This window comes from Haliaeetus leucocephalus, unplaced genomic scaffold (assembly GCF_000737465.1).
Source record: "Haliaeetus leucocephalus isolate CR32 unplaced genomic scaffold, Haliaeetus_leucocephalus-4.0 Scaffold656, whole genome shotgun sequence".
Classification (NCBI taxonomy): Eukaryota; Metazoa; Chordata; class Aves; order Accipitriformes; family Accipitridae; genus Haliaeetus; species Haliaeetus leucocephalus.
In genome coordinates this window covers 7,971,907-7,987,363 of record NW_010973092.1, presented here as the reverse complement: position 1 = coordinate 7,987,363, position 15,457 = coordinate 7,971,907, and the positions used below count along the sequence as shown (strand labels likewise).

The window sequence follows — 15,457 nt, the reverse complement described above, 5'->3', positions numbered from 1 at the left end:
CTGTGGGACGGGGAGTCCCAAGGGGAGGGGAGTTTGGGGGCACTTGGGGGTCTTCTGTGGGACGGGGAGTCCCAAGGGGAGGGGAGTTTGGGGGCACTTGGGGGTCCCCTGTGGGGCAGGCGGTACCGGGGGGGGGAGTTGTGTGGGCAGCTGGGGGTCCTCGTATGGGGCAGGAGTCCCGGGGGGGGCTTTAGGGAACCTGAGGGTCCCCTGTGGGTCAGACAGCCCCATATGGGGGTTTTTGGGCTCTGGGGGTCTCTCAGAGGCACAGGGAGGCCCCCACCCCCAGGGCTGGGGGGTGCCCCGGGTGGGGACGGGCCCGGTGGGGTGCCGGTGGGAGCCCACCAGCGGTCGGCCGGCCCCGGGGGTGCTGGGGTCGCTGTGAGGTCCTGCTAACCGCTGTGGGGGGGTCACGGGGAGATGGGGTGGGGGTCCCCAGCCCGGAGCTGCCCTCCCCGTGGTGTTGGCCCTTCTCCACTTAAAGCCGACAGAGTCCCGTGGCTGGGGGTACCTGGCTGCATCAGCGGCCGCCTCTCCGGGGACACAGCTTCAGGCCGGCGGCGATGCCGGGGGGCTGTGGGGTGCTCGGCGTGGCCCTGCCTGTCCCTGCCTGCTGCTGCTGCTGCCTTCCAGTTACTGCCCCGGAGCTGGTGAAGCGAAGCCAGCAGGAGGGAGAAACCTCTGCCCCGTGAGCAGGCCGCAGCGTGGCAGCCCTGTTCGTGGGCACCGTTATCCCCGATGTGCGATGTCAGGGGCAGTTGCTGTGGCAGCTGGAGCACATCTCAAATTCTGGGTGGTTTGAATGCCCTGGAGAAGCTCAGCCCTAAATACAGAAGCGAACCAGTTGCTGCCTCCCTACCTGCCTGGCATTCTGACCGCTATCCCCATTTGTATCTGACACCCTTCAAAGCAACCATCCCAAGCAATTTGTTTTTTCTTTGTTTTGGTGAAGCAAGTCATGGATTTAATTATCTGAGGACCTTTTGTACCTTTCATTTGCTTTTCAGACTTGGTGACCTGTTTCTTTCCTACGGGGAGGGCGTGTCGGTTAGATAAAGCCACATGTTTCTGTGGGACTTTAAACTTCCAAGTGTGACATTTCTTCCAGTCAGACGTAACTTGGTATACACACTTGCTTAAAAACACAATCTGTTTGTGCAGGTGTGTGTGGCAACATGAAGGGATTTCTATCTTAGTTGTGTTTCATGATTTAAAATGCAAATGTGATGCTTTTGAACTAGTGTCAAAGTGTGGAAGGGAGCGATTATTTTATCTGCTTTGCTTTCTATGGATGTTTGTAGTCATGTCTGAGAGAGACAGTGGTGAAAATCTGAAAGAAGAAACCTCTTATGAAGATGAACAGAAAGCAGAGGAACTTGGCTGCACTGAGAGCAGTGAAGAGAGAGAGCAAGAGCTTGAGCCTGTGCCTATGACCCGCAAAAGACCTGAACCCAAACCCCCAAGTCAGCTTGCTGCCACAGAAAAGACCACAGCTGAAACCCTCAAGGTATGTTCCTATGCTTGCTCTTAATAAAATGACTTAATGTTTCATGGCTTTGAGCACAGAAGAATTTTGACCATAAGCCTCACTGCTTCTTTGAAAATTCACATTGCTGTTTATCTGAAAAGAAGAAGCTGCACAGAAGTTGCACATCACAGACTGCTTGTGTTCCTCTCCTCACCGTAATACCTGCATCACTCTCTTCTGCTTTTCTTCATCAAAGGTCTCGAATTCTCCTGCTGGAGTTCAGACAGGATGGGGGTACTGGGGAAGCTGGGGGAAATCTCTTCTGTCAACTGCATCTGCTACTGTGGCTACTGTAGGTAAGGCTTTTTCTGGTATTTGATAAATATTTTAACCATGCTTCATATCTCAAGCTAGTGCTTTTGAGCTTGTTTCTAGAGAAGGGGATTTCTGTTATAGCAGCAATTATTGGAAAAATGTCGAGAGAATCGTTCAAGTAATGGGGAAAACTTGTACCAAAAGGTACAGTGAGATTAAGGACACATGCACGGCCAAAATGACTTTCAAGTTTTTAAGGTGTTTGCATAATTTTCAGCTGGTATTTTAAACTGGTATTCAGCTGGTATTTACAACTTGATTTAAAAGCTGGGATGAAACCTGAGTTCATTACATTGGTAAGCATCTGGATAGTGGTAGGTTTTAGTGCTGGGTAAACTGTCTTGAACAGGAGGAATCCAGAATAATGAGAAACAATATGCAGCGCTAATCCTGTTTCTGTTCTGATTTCTGTTGTATCTCATGTTTAAAGTAATACTGCTGTCTTCTCTAGGTCAAGGTATTTCAAATGTTATAGAAAAAGCAGAAACAACCCTTGGGATCCCCAGTCCTAATGAAATATCTTCAGAGACTAGAGATGCTACAACAGGTCAGTTTTTACTGCATAAGAACAACACTGAAATGTTTCTCATAACATAATCAGCCCCAAAATAACATCACTTACCCTGCATCTTACTGTGTGCTAAAGTAATACTCTATTGCATGCTTCTGTTAGCTCTGAAAAGTAGGTAGGAAAATAATCCTAATTCTAGCCCTGCTCCTGACTGACTCTTGGTGTTTGTTAATTTTCTCCACTCTGCAGCTGACAGGATCTTTTTTGGGGAGTGAGGAAGTTAATTTTCTGCCTTCTAATGCAGGAAGCGAGAATCCTTGTGCTAGCAGCACAGATGCAGTTGATGATGGCAGTTCCTTTCCTATTGCTGGGGCTCTAGGAGTTTTATCAACGATCTCTACTGCTGTCCAAAGCACAGTGAGTGAGTTGGGAACGCAGGAGAAAATGGGTTTAAGAGAGTGTTGGGTTTTTTGCGTTTCATCTGAAACATCGTAAGAGGAAACTTCAAATTTTTACTTTCGTGGGACGAATGGTGAGAAACTGTTTCAGCCTTCAGACAGTTTTTATTCTGTGCCTTGCTAACTGGCACTTAATGTGTAAGTCATCTTGAATTTTGATAGTTCTGTATTAAATGTTGATACGTAACAAAAAACCTTAATGGTGTACTGTGTCATGTGTGCATTCCCATGCATGTCACCCCTGTACTCTTGTTATCTCTGCTCCCTTTCTTTGGAGTATTCAGGTAAATGCAGGGTCAGACTTATTGCCGGAATGTTTCCACAGAACTGTCTAGAGATGAAATCCATTGTCCTCTTCAAAAACTTCTGTGAAACTAGCCCAAATTGCTTGGAAATCAGCTTGCTCCTGTGACCGTGAGAAATGTACTTCAAAGGAACCCATTACCCTTAGAAACTGTACTTTTGTGATCTGCTGTCTTGTCAATTTGCCCATGAGTCTGAAAGAGCTGCAGATGGAAAGCTTGCTTTTGCTTTTAAGGCTCAAACAAGAGTTAGCAACCAAAAGCCACAGGTCTAGTGTTTTCTGATTGGAAGGAAGAGAACTAAATACTTTAATACTTTAATGTGCCGAGAACCAGCCTGTTCACAAAATAAAAATGTATTTCCTATTAGATTGCTGCAGCTGTCTGAGTGCTCTATTAAACTGTTGGATGATAATGTATTGTGGCTCCTTCTGTGTCCTTCTGCTCTCTGTGGTGATTAGGGTTGAATTTTAGGGTGACAAGGACCAATTTGGCTTGTATGTGAGTGTCTGGCATAACATTGCTGATATAAATCCCCCAGTTCAATTTCTTCAGTTGTATAGCCTTCTGTGAGTTTTATGTGCTGTCTATATCCAAATCTGATTCCTAGGGAAAAAGTGTTATTAGTGGAGGTCTGGATGCCTTGGAATTCATCGGGAAAAAGACAATGGATGTAATAGCTGAGGGAGACCCTGGATTCAAAAAAACAAAGGGCCTAATGAACAGAAACTCTACGTTATCTCAGGTATAGCAGTTCCTTATCAGCTTCTCATTGGTTTCTCTCATTTCTTTTCCATTCTTTTGTGGTCCTGTCAATTTACTATTGAACCAAAAGCCTTCTCTGCCCATATTCTATATCTTCTGGCACTGACCTGAGTCCTCTGCTTTTCTTTTTCAGGTCTTACGAGAGGCAAAGGAGAAAGAAGAGCAGCAGACAGCTACTGAGGTTACCATGGCTACGGAGAAGAAAGCCCATTATGGGTTACTGTTTGATGAGTTTCAGGGTCTTTCACATCTGGAGGCCTTAGAGATGCTTTCCAGAGAGAGTGAATCAAAGGTAATGGCCTTGAGCAATTTGTGTTCTATTTTGAGTTCAGCTGAGCAGGGGAAAAAAAGATTAGAAATATATGTATATACATGTAAAATCAGGTGCCCAGAACTTGCTATGAAGTGATTGATTACACAACTTCACTTTGACCCCTGCATTATGATCTGATGTTTACCCTGGGAGCATTATGTTCTGTCCTCAGCTCCTAGAGCCGTTCTCTTTACCCAGCTAGCCTCAGCTCCTGCATGTCTTCAACAGCTTTTCACAAGTTACTCTCTTGTCATACCCACTTGTTTGCTGCCTTGGTGTGGAGGAGAGTATTGTAAGCACAGCAGAGATTGTCCTCTCTGTCTTGGGGCAGGGAGGAGGGCAGATCAGCACGCAATTTCAGAAGTCATTCACTTTTTTATGAAAGAAATTACTTGAACAACTCCTTAAGAATTCATTAGTATCTAATGAGACTTCAGAAATAGGTCTTCTTCCATTTCTTCTTTCCTGTAGGAAAATACCACTTTCTCATTAATGTCAATCTGTGATGTTTTCACATACAGTGTAAGCCAGTGCTGCATCTTCCATCCCCTTTCTTTTTCTTGTTGGATTTATGATTCTCTCTTTCGCTGTGCTGCCCCTAACTAGGTGAAATCGGTTCTAAATGCCCTCTCTGGAGAAGAGTTGGACACACTGAAGGAGGAAATGGAGCAACTCAAAGAAGCATTTTCTTTACCTGAATTCTTTGAAGAAGAGGAGGAAGAAAAGAAAGGTAAGAGAGCCCCAGGCTCTGGGAGGAGAAGCTGGTTCTCAATGAAATTCTCAATGTAGAGCCAGCCAGCCCTGAGATCACTAGCAATGGACATGATGCCAAAGTTAAATTAGCCTTTAGCTGGATGCTTAATCCTAAAGCCGTCTGTGGCCGGGAGCATGACAGGTAGCAATACCCTTCATCTCTGGAAAGCAGCTGTGCATTAATTCTGTAGCAGGAACGATTTCTTGCCAGAGCAGGATTAGAGTTGCTTGACTCCAGGGCAGTCAAGCAAATGGAAAGAGATGCTGGATTCCCCTGACCATGAGGGAAAGACTGTGAATAGAGTTGTCCAACCTGTGGGAAAGCAAAAAGCCTTTTTATTTATTTTTTTAAAGTAAGAGTTAGCCACACAGACCAAAACACTCAGAGGTGGCTCCATACACAAGAGCCCTGTGATTCTTGAGGATTATGCAGATTTCAGTGTAAATTTCTTCATTGCTTTTACCTAAATGGCTCATCAGGGAGGGCTTATACACCTGCACCTGCTATCATTTAACATTTAATGTATCTTTTATATTTGCACATGATGGATCTCACAGCCTTCCCCCCACTGTTAACATCTGCCCTGCCATATAAAACGGGGGAACTGTAGGCTTTAAGTGATATTTCAGATTCTCCAAGGTGATGAGCACATTAGTGCATTATAAAATGCTGCCTGTAAAAAAAAAAAAGTGAAATTACCTTAGCTACAAAACCAGAATTGAGAAAGCAAAAGCTAACCTTCTGGCGCTGATGTCTCCACCTTTTCAGAACATACCTTATAAATTGTTTTTAAAAAGACCAGGTTTGATGCATTCTTGCCTGAGTTGATGATTCAAAGAGAAATAAAGGAAACAGTTGACAGACTTATGCAGAGCTAGTTGTGCATTGAAAGGCTGCTTATTCCTATATCTGTCCTTTGTGTGGGTTCTTTAACCTTTTCTGTCCTTTAGGAGATGAGGAGTTCACAAAAGAAGTGACAGAGTTGTTTTCAGAATTGCGTATCTCCTCAAAGCCAGACAAACTGATCATGGTGAGTTATTTTCCATCTTCTAAAGGCTGGAGAGATTCCTCACAGGAGCTGCTTCTCAGTCCTGCTTTGCTTGTGAAAATATCAAAGGCATGAAAACAAGCTGTGTTTTAGATCCTTTGACAATGGTAGGCAAAAGAGATGGGCCTTTTCCTTTGACTTTATGGGGCAAAATTATGTTCTGTAATGTCTTTGGCTCTGAAGCAGTAGGCACCAGTGTGTCTTTGCCCTGTCACTGGGCAGTAATAAGTGGTGGCAAAGATAACTGAGAGCAGTAAACCTTCAGCCACCACAGTGAAATCAACCTACAGACATGAATTGAAGCCTTCCTCTTGGCACAAAGCAACTGGTTTTACTATGTTGAGAAGTTGGTATGAGGAAGAATCGCCTTTCTTGCCTTCATTTCACTACCCTTCAGATCCACCAAGTGGCAGCAGCATTCTGCAGACATGTTTTTTAAAGCACCTCTGTTAGTCGTGGTCTTGCTGGTAAACTCCAGCACCTGGTGCTAGACAAACGACTGCCCTCAGCTACATCAGTGCAGCCAACCCTCTACAAAGTCCTGAAGGCACTAGTGTCATTTGTCCTGGTTCTTCTCACTAGATAGTTGGAGCTGTTTACATCCTGTAGAGAGATCCAATACTCCATGTTTTGTGGTATGCAGGGGGGCTTCATTCCAGTCATTAAATACTATGGCATATCTTCATACAGGTGAGGACATCTGCTCATGAATGGATAGCACAATTCAACAGTAGTCTTCCTGAAGAAGAAAAAGAGAGTGAAGAAAACCAAGAAGTAGAATCCAGAGATGGTGACCATGATGCTAAAAAAACAGTAGAGGTAACTGAGTAATGAAGGAAGAGAGTATCTGACCACAGAGTGTTTATCTGGCTGTTAAGTTACAGTTGTGATTCCCAGAGTTTATGGGTTTCTATTTCTGTGCAGATTCTGAGGTCTGAAAAGGCAGTGTAGTGATAGTATTTTGCATGATTCCCTTGTTTTAAAGAATAAAAGCTGCTAGTTTTTGTTTGGTGTGGGGAATCTTTTTAAATCTTGCAGGATATTCATGCATTTGCCATAAGAAGTCTGGCTGAACTGACAGCATGCTCCATTGAAATGTTTCACAAAACCGCAGCTTTGTTTCTACGTGGTCAGAAACAAGAGGTGGCAGCCACAGAGAGAGCCAAGTCCCTTTCACAGTAAGCTAATCTCTTAGCCAACGTGTAGCATATAATTATTTACGTACTGATTAAACTGTCTGATAATTCTTTGCAAATCCATGGGATACAGTGCTCTTGAATTCTGCATGTGTGTTCAAAGTTGCAATGGGTGGCATCACTATCTTCCAGTAGAATTCAGCTGTCTCTTTCCAGCTTAAAGACATTTCTTGATAAGAAAGAGGAAACCCTCCTTGAAAGCTTTTATATAGCTAAGAAGGTTTGCCCTAAGCTTGTGCTAGTTAGTATACAAGACATTTAAAATATGACAAAACAGTTGTATAAAAGTGATTCTTAATTAGCTCTTTGTTAATCATTTAGTATGTTAGGTATGTGACATTGTAAAATTAGGGCAACTAATTAGTAGACTGGTCTTACCAATAATGCATAACACGAGATTTTTCTTTTATGTCGGGAGATACTTGACAAGTGTATGAAATATGCAGTACTTTCTAATTCAGAAAATGACACTTGTCAGTGAAAAAAAAAAAAAGTAAGTTGGTACTGTTCCTTCTTGAATGGATGTGTCTGTCCTCTGAATGCTTTTTCAGATCTTCAGCTTTAATTATTTCTTTTTCCATTTTTCCCCTCCTTAATTTATTTGGGGAACTTCTGGATCTTCATACACTGTTTATATGCCCTATATCAGTTTTGGTTTAATTTAGCTTTATATGCGTGGAAACAAGGTATTTGTGTTTTAGAGGAATGCTAAAAGGAAGTTATTCTTGTAGACTGTATTTACTATGTGGTTTTCCCACTCTTCCACAGAATGACAATTGTGCTCTGTAAAGAACTGTCAACTTTCTCGAAAGAGTTTACTACGTGCTTAACGACTGCAGGGGTAAGAGTAACACCATAGTTCTTAGGAATGAGATGTGGTTAGTTGATTACAGCCTTGGGATCTTCACCATGAAGCGCTTTTTGTGTTTGCACATTTATATATGCATTTTTTGCCCTGTGAACTGGTCTTCTAGGTCAGTGTTCCCCAAATTGTGGCAGCTGAATGTATGCTGAGCTTTTGAATGCCTCCCGCTGCATTCAGCCTGGCACGGAGTGGGGGTGGGAATTGGTGCTGACAGTACTAAGGAGACAGAAGAAAATAAGGTTTGTGATCCTGTTGTGGATTTTCCAAAACACTTGGGTGTTATTGAAGATAATATCATTATCTCTAAATCCTCCAGTTGTCCACAGTTCATTTGAAGATGTAATGTGTATAGTCATATAGGACTTGTGTTGGGCATATGTGGGTTACTTTGTTCTTATTTGCATGCTGCAAGGCCAGTCCTCTGCAGCTTGTGACTTAGCTTTCCTATAGTCAAGGGAGCATGGTGATTTTAAACTTACTGAGGATTTAGCTTTATCTTGCTTGAAGAAATGTGATCAAATTTTCAATCAGGATAATATATGTCTGATCTCTGCAGGTCAAAGAGAAAGCAGATGTGCTTAATCCCTTAATCACTGGAGTGTTTTTGGAGGTCAGTTACGCTAAAGTTAAAACTTTAATACTTAAAAAATAGATATGCTGTTTTTTTCCACTTCAGTATTCTTATGCATGCCAAGTTCTCTAACCCATGGTCTAAGATTTTGCTTACCTATCTAATAACTTAAAAGTTTTAATAAACATCTGTAGATTTGCACAAGAAATGAGTTACTTAGTGAAGAGTGAGGCTTACGTGGTCTCAGCTGACAGTTATGATGGATCCGAAGACACATATTAAATGCAGCAGTCTGGATTTCTAGAATTTAAATGTCCCAAGTCAAACATTAGACGAGCTCAGAAACTAGCATGCAAGAATCCCAGCCCTTCCTAGCTGTTAAGTTGGTTCTCAATGCCTGTAAACTTCTGAGGTGTGGTAGGAAATGGGTGTTTCCTGTTGGTGTGTTCTTCCTTCCTGCTACAGCATGCTTATCCTTCGCTTTGAAATAAATTCTTCTCTTCTGTTATCAAAAACAGTATCCTACATTTGGCTTGCGCCTGATCTTGTTTGGCAGTTTGTAAGCCAGTTGCTTTTTTTGCCTAGTGGCATAAAGCCCCTCAAAAACTTAATATTAAATTGATTTCTAGAATGAAGCCTTCAAAATCTGACAAGCACTAGGCTTCTGGTTTTTATGTGCATTAATCAATGCTGTTTGAAATGAGTATGTAGTTAGTAAAGCTGATTGGTAGCATAATTATTCATGTGTGTATTTTTATTTTTGTTTTCATAGGCTTCAAACAGTGCTTCATATATCCAAGATGCCTTCCAGCTCTTGCTGCCTATACTGCAGATCTCTCTTATTGAGGCTAGAACGGAACTATCACAGTAATAAAAATCCTTCTAATTAGGAACTTTTTGACCTTCCCACTTCATAGTTTCCATACTGGAGAATGATGTAATAGCTCTTATTAAAGGGAAAAAGATTAACTCTGATCACTGCTGCCGTGAGAACGGTGATTAAATGCAGTCTGGCAATGACAGCTCTTACAGCACATTGAGAGATGTGATTAGCATAGTCCAGGCTGGTGGACAATGTGACAGACTTGAAGTGCAGATTGCTTCTCTGTTTCCATGGACCGTCTGTATCTTTTCACTGAAATCCCTCTGCTGTATGTGTTAACAAGCTCTTTGGAGAAGCTCTCTGGACTGTGAAGACAATGCTGGAGAAAAGAGGAGCAGCTGGCTAGTTAAAGAGTTAGCTAAAATTGTGGTGTGATTTTTAAGTCAGAGAGACATAATTAGGTTCCTGATAGCTCTGCGTTGGTGTTGAAGTGAATATTGGATAGGAGGTGCAAGAAAAGGCAAATATTTATGATTATGAACCTTGCAGTTCCTAGGCTGGACGGAAAAGAGCAGAGAAGATTCCTTATCAAGCCATTCTTGCTGAAGAGAAGCCCCGGCTTCCTGAAGATGTCTGTTAATGACTCAGGGATGTGGGACGGGGACTCTCACTAGGGTGCTGTTTCTCATTCTCTTGCAGAGTGCTTGCTTCAGCATGAGCTGGGAAAATGCTGACCTGGCCCTAGGAATGTGGGTACTTTGCTTTATAGCAATAAATGAGAACTGGCTAAAAGGTATTGATTTGTGTTTGGGCAATTTAATGAGAGAATTTAGCAGGAGGATTCCCCTTTTTCCACGCAGTTTGACATGTCAGCCACAGACTGTTCACAAATTCAGATACTTCTTTTCTTCTATTTCTGTGTAAAAACACTATAATGCAATGCTCCTTCTTGGAAGCTATATTAAAGTAGGGGGAGAGGAAGCAATTTGGTTCTGTTAGCAGGAGTCCTAATTTGTCTCAGAAGCTGCTCCACATATGGTATCTGTTTCTTTGTGCTGTGAAAGTTCCCTGCTTTGGTCTTTTTTGCAATTTCTATCTTTTGAGCCTGCCCACTGGGAGGGAGCAGCCCCTGTTGGAATCACAAGAGCAGAAACGCACAGCTAAACTGGAACTTCAAGAAGTCCAGACTAGCCAACCAGAGGTGACCGAGTGTCACACCTGCCTCTGTACTTGCTCATTGGTAACAATGATGCTCAAATCCCATTTCAAAAATTCTCTGGTTTTTAGCAGGTCTTGCACATTCCTGCTGTACTGAAGGCTTAACGTTCCTCTGCTCTATTTGTGCAGTAGAGAAGTGTTTTTATTATTAAAATACCTTTTGGCTAATGCTCCTCTGATTTTATATATATGGAAAAAGCCTTGCCTTAGTTGTGGTTAGACTGATCAGATCTCTAAAGGGAAAGCCTTTTTTTGCATCTTAAAGAAAACTAGACTTGAAAGGAGTGTGTTTGGGGTAAAAAAATCTGCACTACAATAAACTCTGGTGGTTTTTTCTCTTTTGGTTGATAGCATTATTAAAGAAAGGATTTGTTTTGACAACCGTTTCAGTTAAAAGCTATCAAGATAGTGGTGGGCACGAATGAAATGAGAAGAAAGAACTGCATTGTTTTTTTCTTCTCAGCCCTGACTGTGGTTTGTGGGGCAGGGCTGGGTGCTACTCTGGGGCTGGGACAGGTGGGCTTTTCTCATGCAGGGTACTGTCTCATAGGAAAAAGGGCTCTGAACACAGGCTGGGGAGTGAGAGCTCCCATAGCCGAGCTCCCAATTCCTGCCTCCATGCAAAATGGCAGCTTTGTTCCTGCCGCAAAGCCAAAATTTACAGAAATGTCAGAAGAGAAGAAATAAAGGTAACGGGGTTTTATGAAGCAGTAGCTGCTCTTCTTGCAGATAAATTCTACTGACCTGCAGTGCTTTAGTGTAGAGTAGTTTAATAATTAAAGGAAATGAGATTTATTTTTTTTAAGATGCAGACAGTAATTCTTTCAATCATGCCCACCTGGATTTTGTTATAGCAGCCAATAATGAAACGTGCACCAGTTTCACTTGTGTGCCAGTGCAAAGACTGCAATAGATAGCCAACAAAAACAGTTCCACAGTTGCTGAAATCTTCCTACCCAAAGGATTCATCAGAATTCAGCATCCAACTGTCTGGAGGTCTTATTGCTCGGCCTTGCCTTGTGCATGAACCTAATGAGAGCTGGCAGTAATTTGAGCACTTCTGGTAGTGTTTGGGGAGGTGAGATGTGGCTGAGAATAGATAAGAGTTAGCTAAGATGCTGGCAGTGACTTGGAGGGGGGGGGAAAGGCCTTCCACAATTATTTTCTTTCCTTGGGAGAGATTCTGTTACTTGCAGCTGTAAAAGCTGCTTCCTGGCAGCTGCTGTGGAAAGGTTTAAAACATAAAAAAGGCTTGGTCCTCTTGATGGGCTTTGGGACTTCCTCCCAGCCCTTGCCCATCCAGCTTCCCAGGGACTCATTTTTCATTATTAAAACACGCACGTTCAGTAGCAGCAAAACCTTTGACACAGGCAGGATGAGCAGTTGTCCTTGTTTGGAAGAAGCAGCAGCTATGTTGCTACTGGTGGCCCTGACGAAGGGTACAGCTGTCCCAGGTCACCTGCAGCACAAATTAAATGGTCTGACTCAGAGGCAGGAAGGGAAGAAATGGCAGGAGGAGAAGGAGGAGGAGGAGGAGACCTCTGGCATTTCCTTCCCAGGTGTGCACACTGGATCCTAAATAAACAGCAGTTTATGACAATGTGATTTAAGCAGAGAGATTGGTCTTCTGTAGCCAAAGGCCCCTTGGCACACAAATGGAGGATGTAAGTGCCCAGTACGGTGCTAATTAATGTTTTCTGGGAGTTTTGCTAGTCCCTCACAGCTCTGCACTTTGACAGCAGTGCAGAGGTGGCCATGCGCTGGTGTTTCGCGTGCTGGCTGGCAGGTTGCTTTCCTTTCTTCAAGGACAGCTTTGTGCCTGCTGCAGGGTGAGAGCAGAGCTGATGTGGTTTGTGGGCTGGGACCTAGAAGTGGCTGCGGCTGTCACTCTCCGCTGTCCTGCTGGGTGGTGGCAGCTTTGTGTCCCCGTGTCCAGGGAGTGATGGCAGGGCTGTCCCCTGGGCTGCTCTAACTGGAGGATGCTGCAGGCTTAGGTCCCTTGCATCAGAGTACTGAGAGCCTGGCTGGGGCTGGCAGGGAGCGAGCAATGAGGTCACCAGTTAAAAATAAGGTCGAGCCTGGTGTTTGGGGGGGAGGATCCTCCTAAGGTGGCAGGAGCTGCTTGGAGGAGTGGGGTTGGATGCCAGCTGGTCCCGACACCAAACATCCTCCCTGGATCTGTTCCAGGGTCCCGTGCCGTCCTCCCTGCGCACATCGCCACCGAGCTCCCGCACTGTACCCCGAGTTCCCCGGCTGGGTTGACTTGGTGGCTGCATCGCGCTGGGACAGGCGTGATTGCTGCCATCGTTTACCCCAAGACTGAGCTCTGGCTGCTGGGAGTTCCCCAAATGATTTTTATGTGAGGTGAAGCATCCGTGCTAGAAAGCACCACTGCTATTTATTGTAAAATTGGCAGCAACAGGGACTCTGCCACTGGCTTTGCTGAGGTGCTCCAGTGTTTATCCACCCTTGCTGACAAAACCCATCCCTTATTTCTGATCTAAGCCTGCTGAGTGGACTCCTGCTCTGCATTTGGGGCCGGTGCAGGCTCTGGTGGAGGAGGCCTGGCACAGACATGGCCAGGTTTTTGGGACAAGTGACTTCTGTACAGCTGCTTGCTCCCTGCATGAGTTACCCAGGGTTAGTCTTGCTCGGTGGGAGGGGGCTCCATGCGTGCTGCAATTACTGTAATTTAAAGTCAAATGACTGTGGGAGCAACTTTGTTGTAGAGTTGAAGGCTTTAAATGGGGCAAACCTTGTGGGAGAGGTAATACCTTTTATTAGGTGGAGAAAGCAAATTAGCTTTCAGGTACACAAGCCCTTCTTGACATTATTGTTACTGTTATTATCCCATATTGGTGCTATTAGAAACGAGGGCATTGCATTAGAGGGGAAGCACATTATGCAAGTGTTTAAACCTGCTGGTAACTGCTCTCTGCTGACAGGTATTTGCTTAATGATATGTTGGAGTGAAAGCCAGCAGCAAGGACAAGCATCAGAGGGAGCGGGGAGTGCCGAGTTCTGCTGGTCCAGCCTTGCCCGGACCTCCTGGAGCCACCTGACACCTCCCACCAAGAGGGGAGCAAGGACCTGCTCGAGGTTCCTCTCGCCACGGTTTTAAGGACACCCCCAAATCCCCTCTGCTCTGCTTCCAGCAGGGTCCTGACCATAGCACGTTCTGAGTCCCCAGTGCCCTCCCTGGTCCCAGGGCTGGTCCCTGTGGGTGTCCGCAGCCTCTAGAGCTGCCCTGGCTTGCTTGCCAAGGGTCTTTCTGCTCCTGCCCGTGCTGGAGGCAATGCCTCTTGCAGGTACAAATGCGAATGCGACTGGTCATGTTCCTGGTGTCATGTGCTGTCCGTGGCGGGTGGCAGAGCCAGTTTTTCTGCTCTGAAAGTGGGACTGGGGAGGAGACCGCAACACTCAAATACCCAGATCCAGCTGCCAGCCAGGCATCGAGGAGGCCACTTGCCTTTTTTCAGCTGCAGGTAAGGCGCTTTCCTGTCTCCCTCCTGTCATTGAGGGGGATTTACAGACTTGCATATCAGTTTCACAGGCTGGAGAAGCAGAGCAGGAAGGCAGGGTGAAGCAGAGGGGGCAGCAGGAGCATCTCCAGGACAGCTCGTGCTCCATGTGGTCTTGGGGATGGCAATCGGGCATCATGCCTGAGCCTTGGGGGAAGGAGTTCAGTCCCCTGGGTGAGACAGGAGTGGGCACAAACACCGTGACCTGTCAGCCCATTGTGTCTGGGGGCCATCCAGGCTATCGTATCTGGTGGGGTATGAATACGCAGGTTTGCTTCGTTACCCAGTGGTCTGATCCACGTGCACCTCACGCTTTGCTCGGCCATGGAGGACAAATGCAGCTTGTCAGTGGGGACCATAGAGCTGGTCCCTGGGTTTTGCTGGTTTGCTCTGCCCGGGTTTTAGGGAACCAGCTCATCTAGGATAGGGAAACCTGCCTGCCTGAAATGCAGTGTGGCTGAGGCTCTGAAAGAACAGGCAAAACTGGATCTGCTGGTCTCGGATGGGAAAAAGCTAAGTGTTGGCTGCCATCACCTGAGCCACCACCTACAGTGGGGAATGCACAGGGTGCTGGGTGGCACCTCCCCGGACAGGAGCATGGCAGAGCTCCGGGGTGGGGGAGCCCACCCCATCTTTTGGAAATCTGCTGGGTTGGTCCCCAGGGACAGGGTTAATGGTACGGTAGGGAATCAAAGGGTTGTAGCCCCCCACAGGGGCATTTCTTAACGTGAGCTGGGGCAGCACTACCCCTTCCCAGCCCTGGCTGCTGGGCTTTGGTCCGGTTGCCCATCTCACAGTTCAAAGCTTGAGGTCCACCACTGGGTACCTTGTGCCTTTCCTATCTGCTCAGTCCCCAGGCAGTGAAGGCACAAGGCAGGGGCATTCTCCGTAGATTTGGGGCTGGGCACATGCTGCAGGAGCTGTGGAGCAGCTTTGGTGAGCAGGACCTGGAGTCAGGGCATCAGCTGCATCTTCTCCTGCACTTTCCCAGGGGCTGCCTTTTCTTTTGTTAACGTTTGATTATTTTTAATGATTTTAGATTAAAATGTAATTATTTCCAATTGGTATTTGTACTTCTTAATTACGGAGATTAATTAGATTACTGTTCATTATTAATTAGATTGTAACTTTGCACTAATTACGCCTTTTATCAGCCAGTTCCCACACTCCTGCCCTCCCTGTCCAATCTGCCTCTCCCTGGATGCTGCCCCAAACCCCACCGCTTCCCACTGCCCTGCAGCATCCCGGGGGTCTTAAAACCCATCTAGA

The 15,457-nt window shown here is 45.3% G+C and overlaps 1 protein-coding gene across 2 annotated transcripts in view; it reads left to right on the top strand.

Moving 5' to 3' along the window:
* FAM114A2 (family with sequence similarity 114, member A2) overlaps window positions 1-15,095 on the top strand; it is a 15,568-nt gene extending 473 nt beyond the window's left edge. The window contains exons 2-14 of one of the 2 annotated variants that reach the window (XM_010578971.1): window positions 1,302-1,507; window positions 1,725-1,824; window positions 2,295-2,390; window positions 2,659-2,771; window positions 4,013-4,171; window positions 4,799-4,922; window positions 5,897-5,976; window positions 6,685-6,813; window positions 7,033-7,172; window positions 7,959-8,031; window positions 8,612-8,665; window positions 9,399-9,493; window positions 12,855-15,095. In XM_010578971.1, the coding sequence (XP_010577273.1) occupies window positions 1,302-1,507; window positions 1,725-1,824; window positions 2,295-2,390; window positions 2,659-2,771; window positions 4,013-4,171; window positions 4,799-4,922; window positions 5,897-5,976; window positions 6,685-6,813; window positions 7,033-7,172; window positions 7,959-8,031; window positions 8,612-8,665; window positions 9,399-9,493; window positions 12,855-12,990 (1,505 nt within the window). In that variant the 3' untranslated portion in view covers window positions 12,991-15,095. Of the gene's footprint in view, window positions 1-1,301; window positions 1,508-1,724; window positions 1,825-2,294; window positions 2,391-2,658; window positions 2,772-3,724; window positions 3,860-4,012; window positions 4,172-4,798; window positions 4,923-5,896; window positions 5,977-6,684; window positions 6,814-7,032; window positions 7,173-7,958; window positions 8,032-8,611; window positions 8,666-9,398; window positions 11,005-12,854 lie in introns of those variants that run through there. The other variant, XM_010578970.1, reaches the window with a different exon arrangement.
* The last annotated feature ends 362 nt before the right edge of the window (window positions 15,096-15,457 follow it).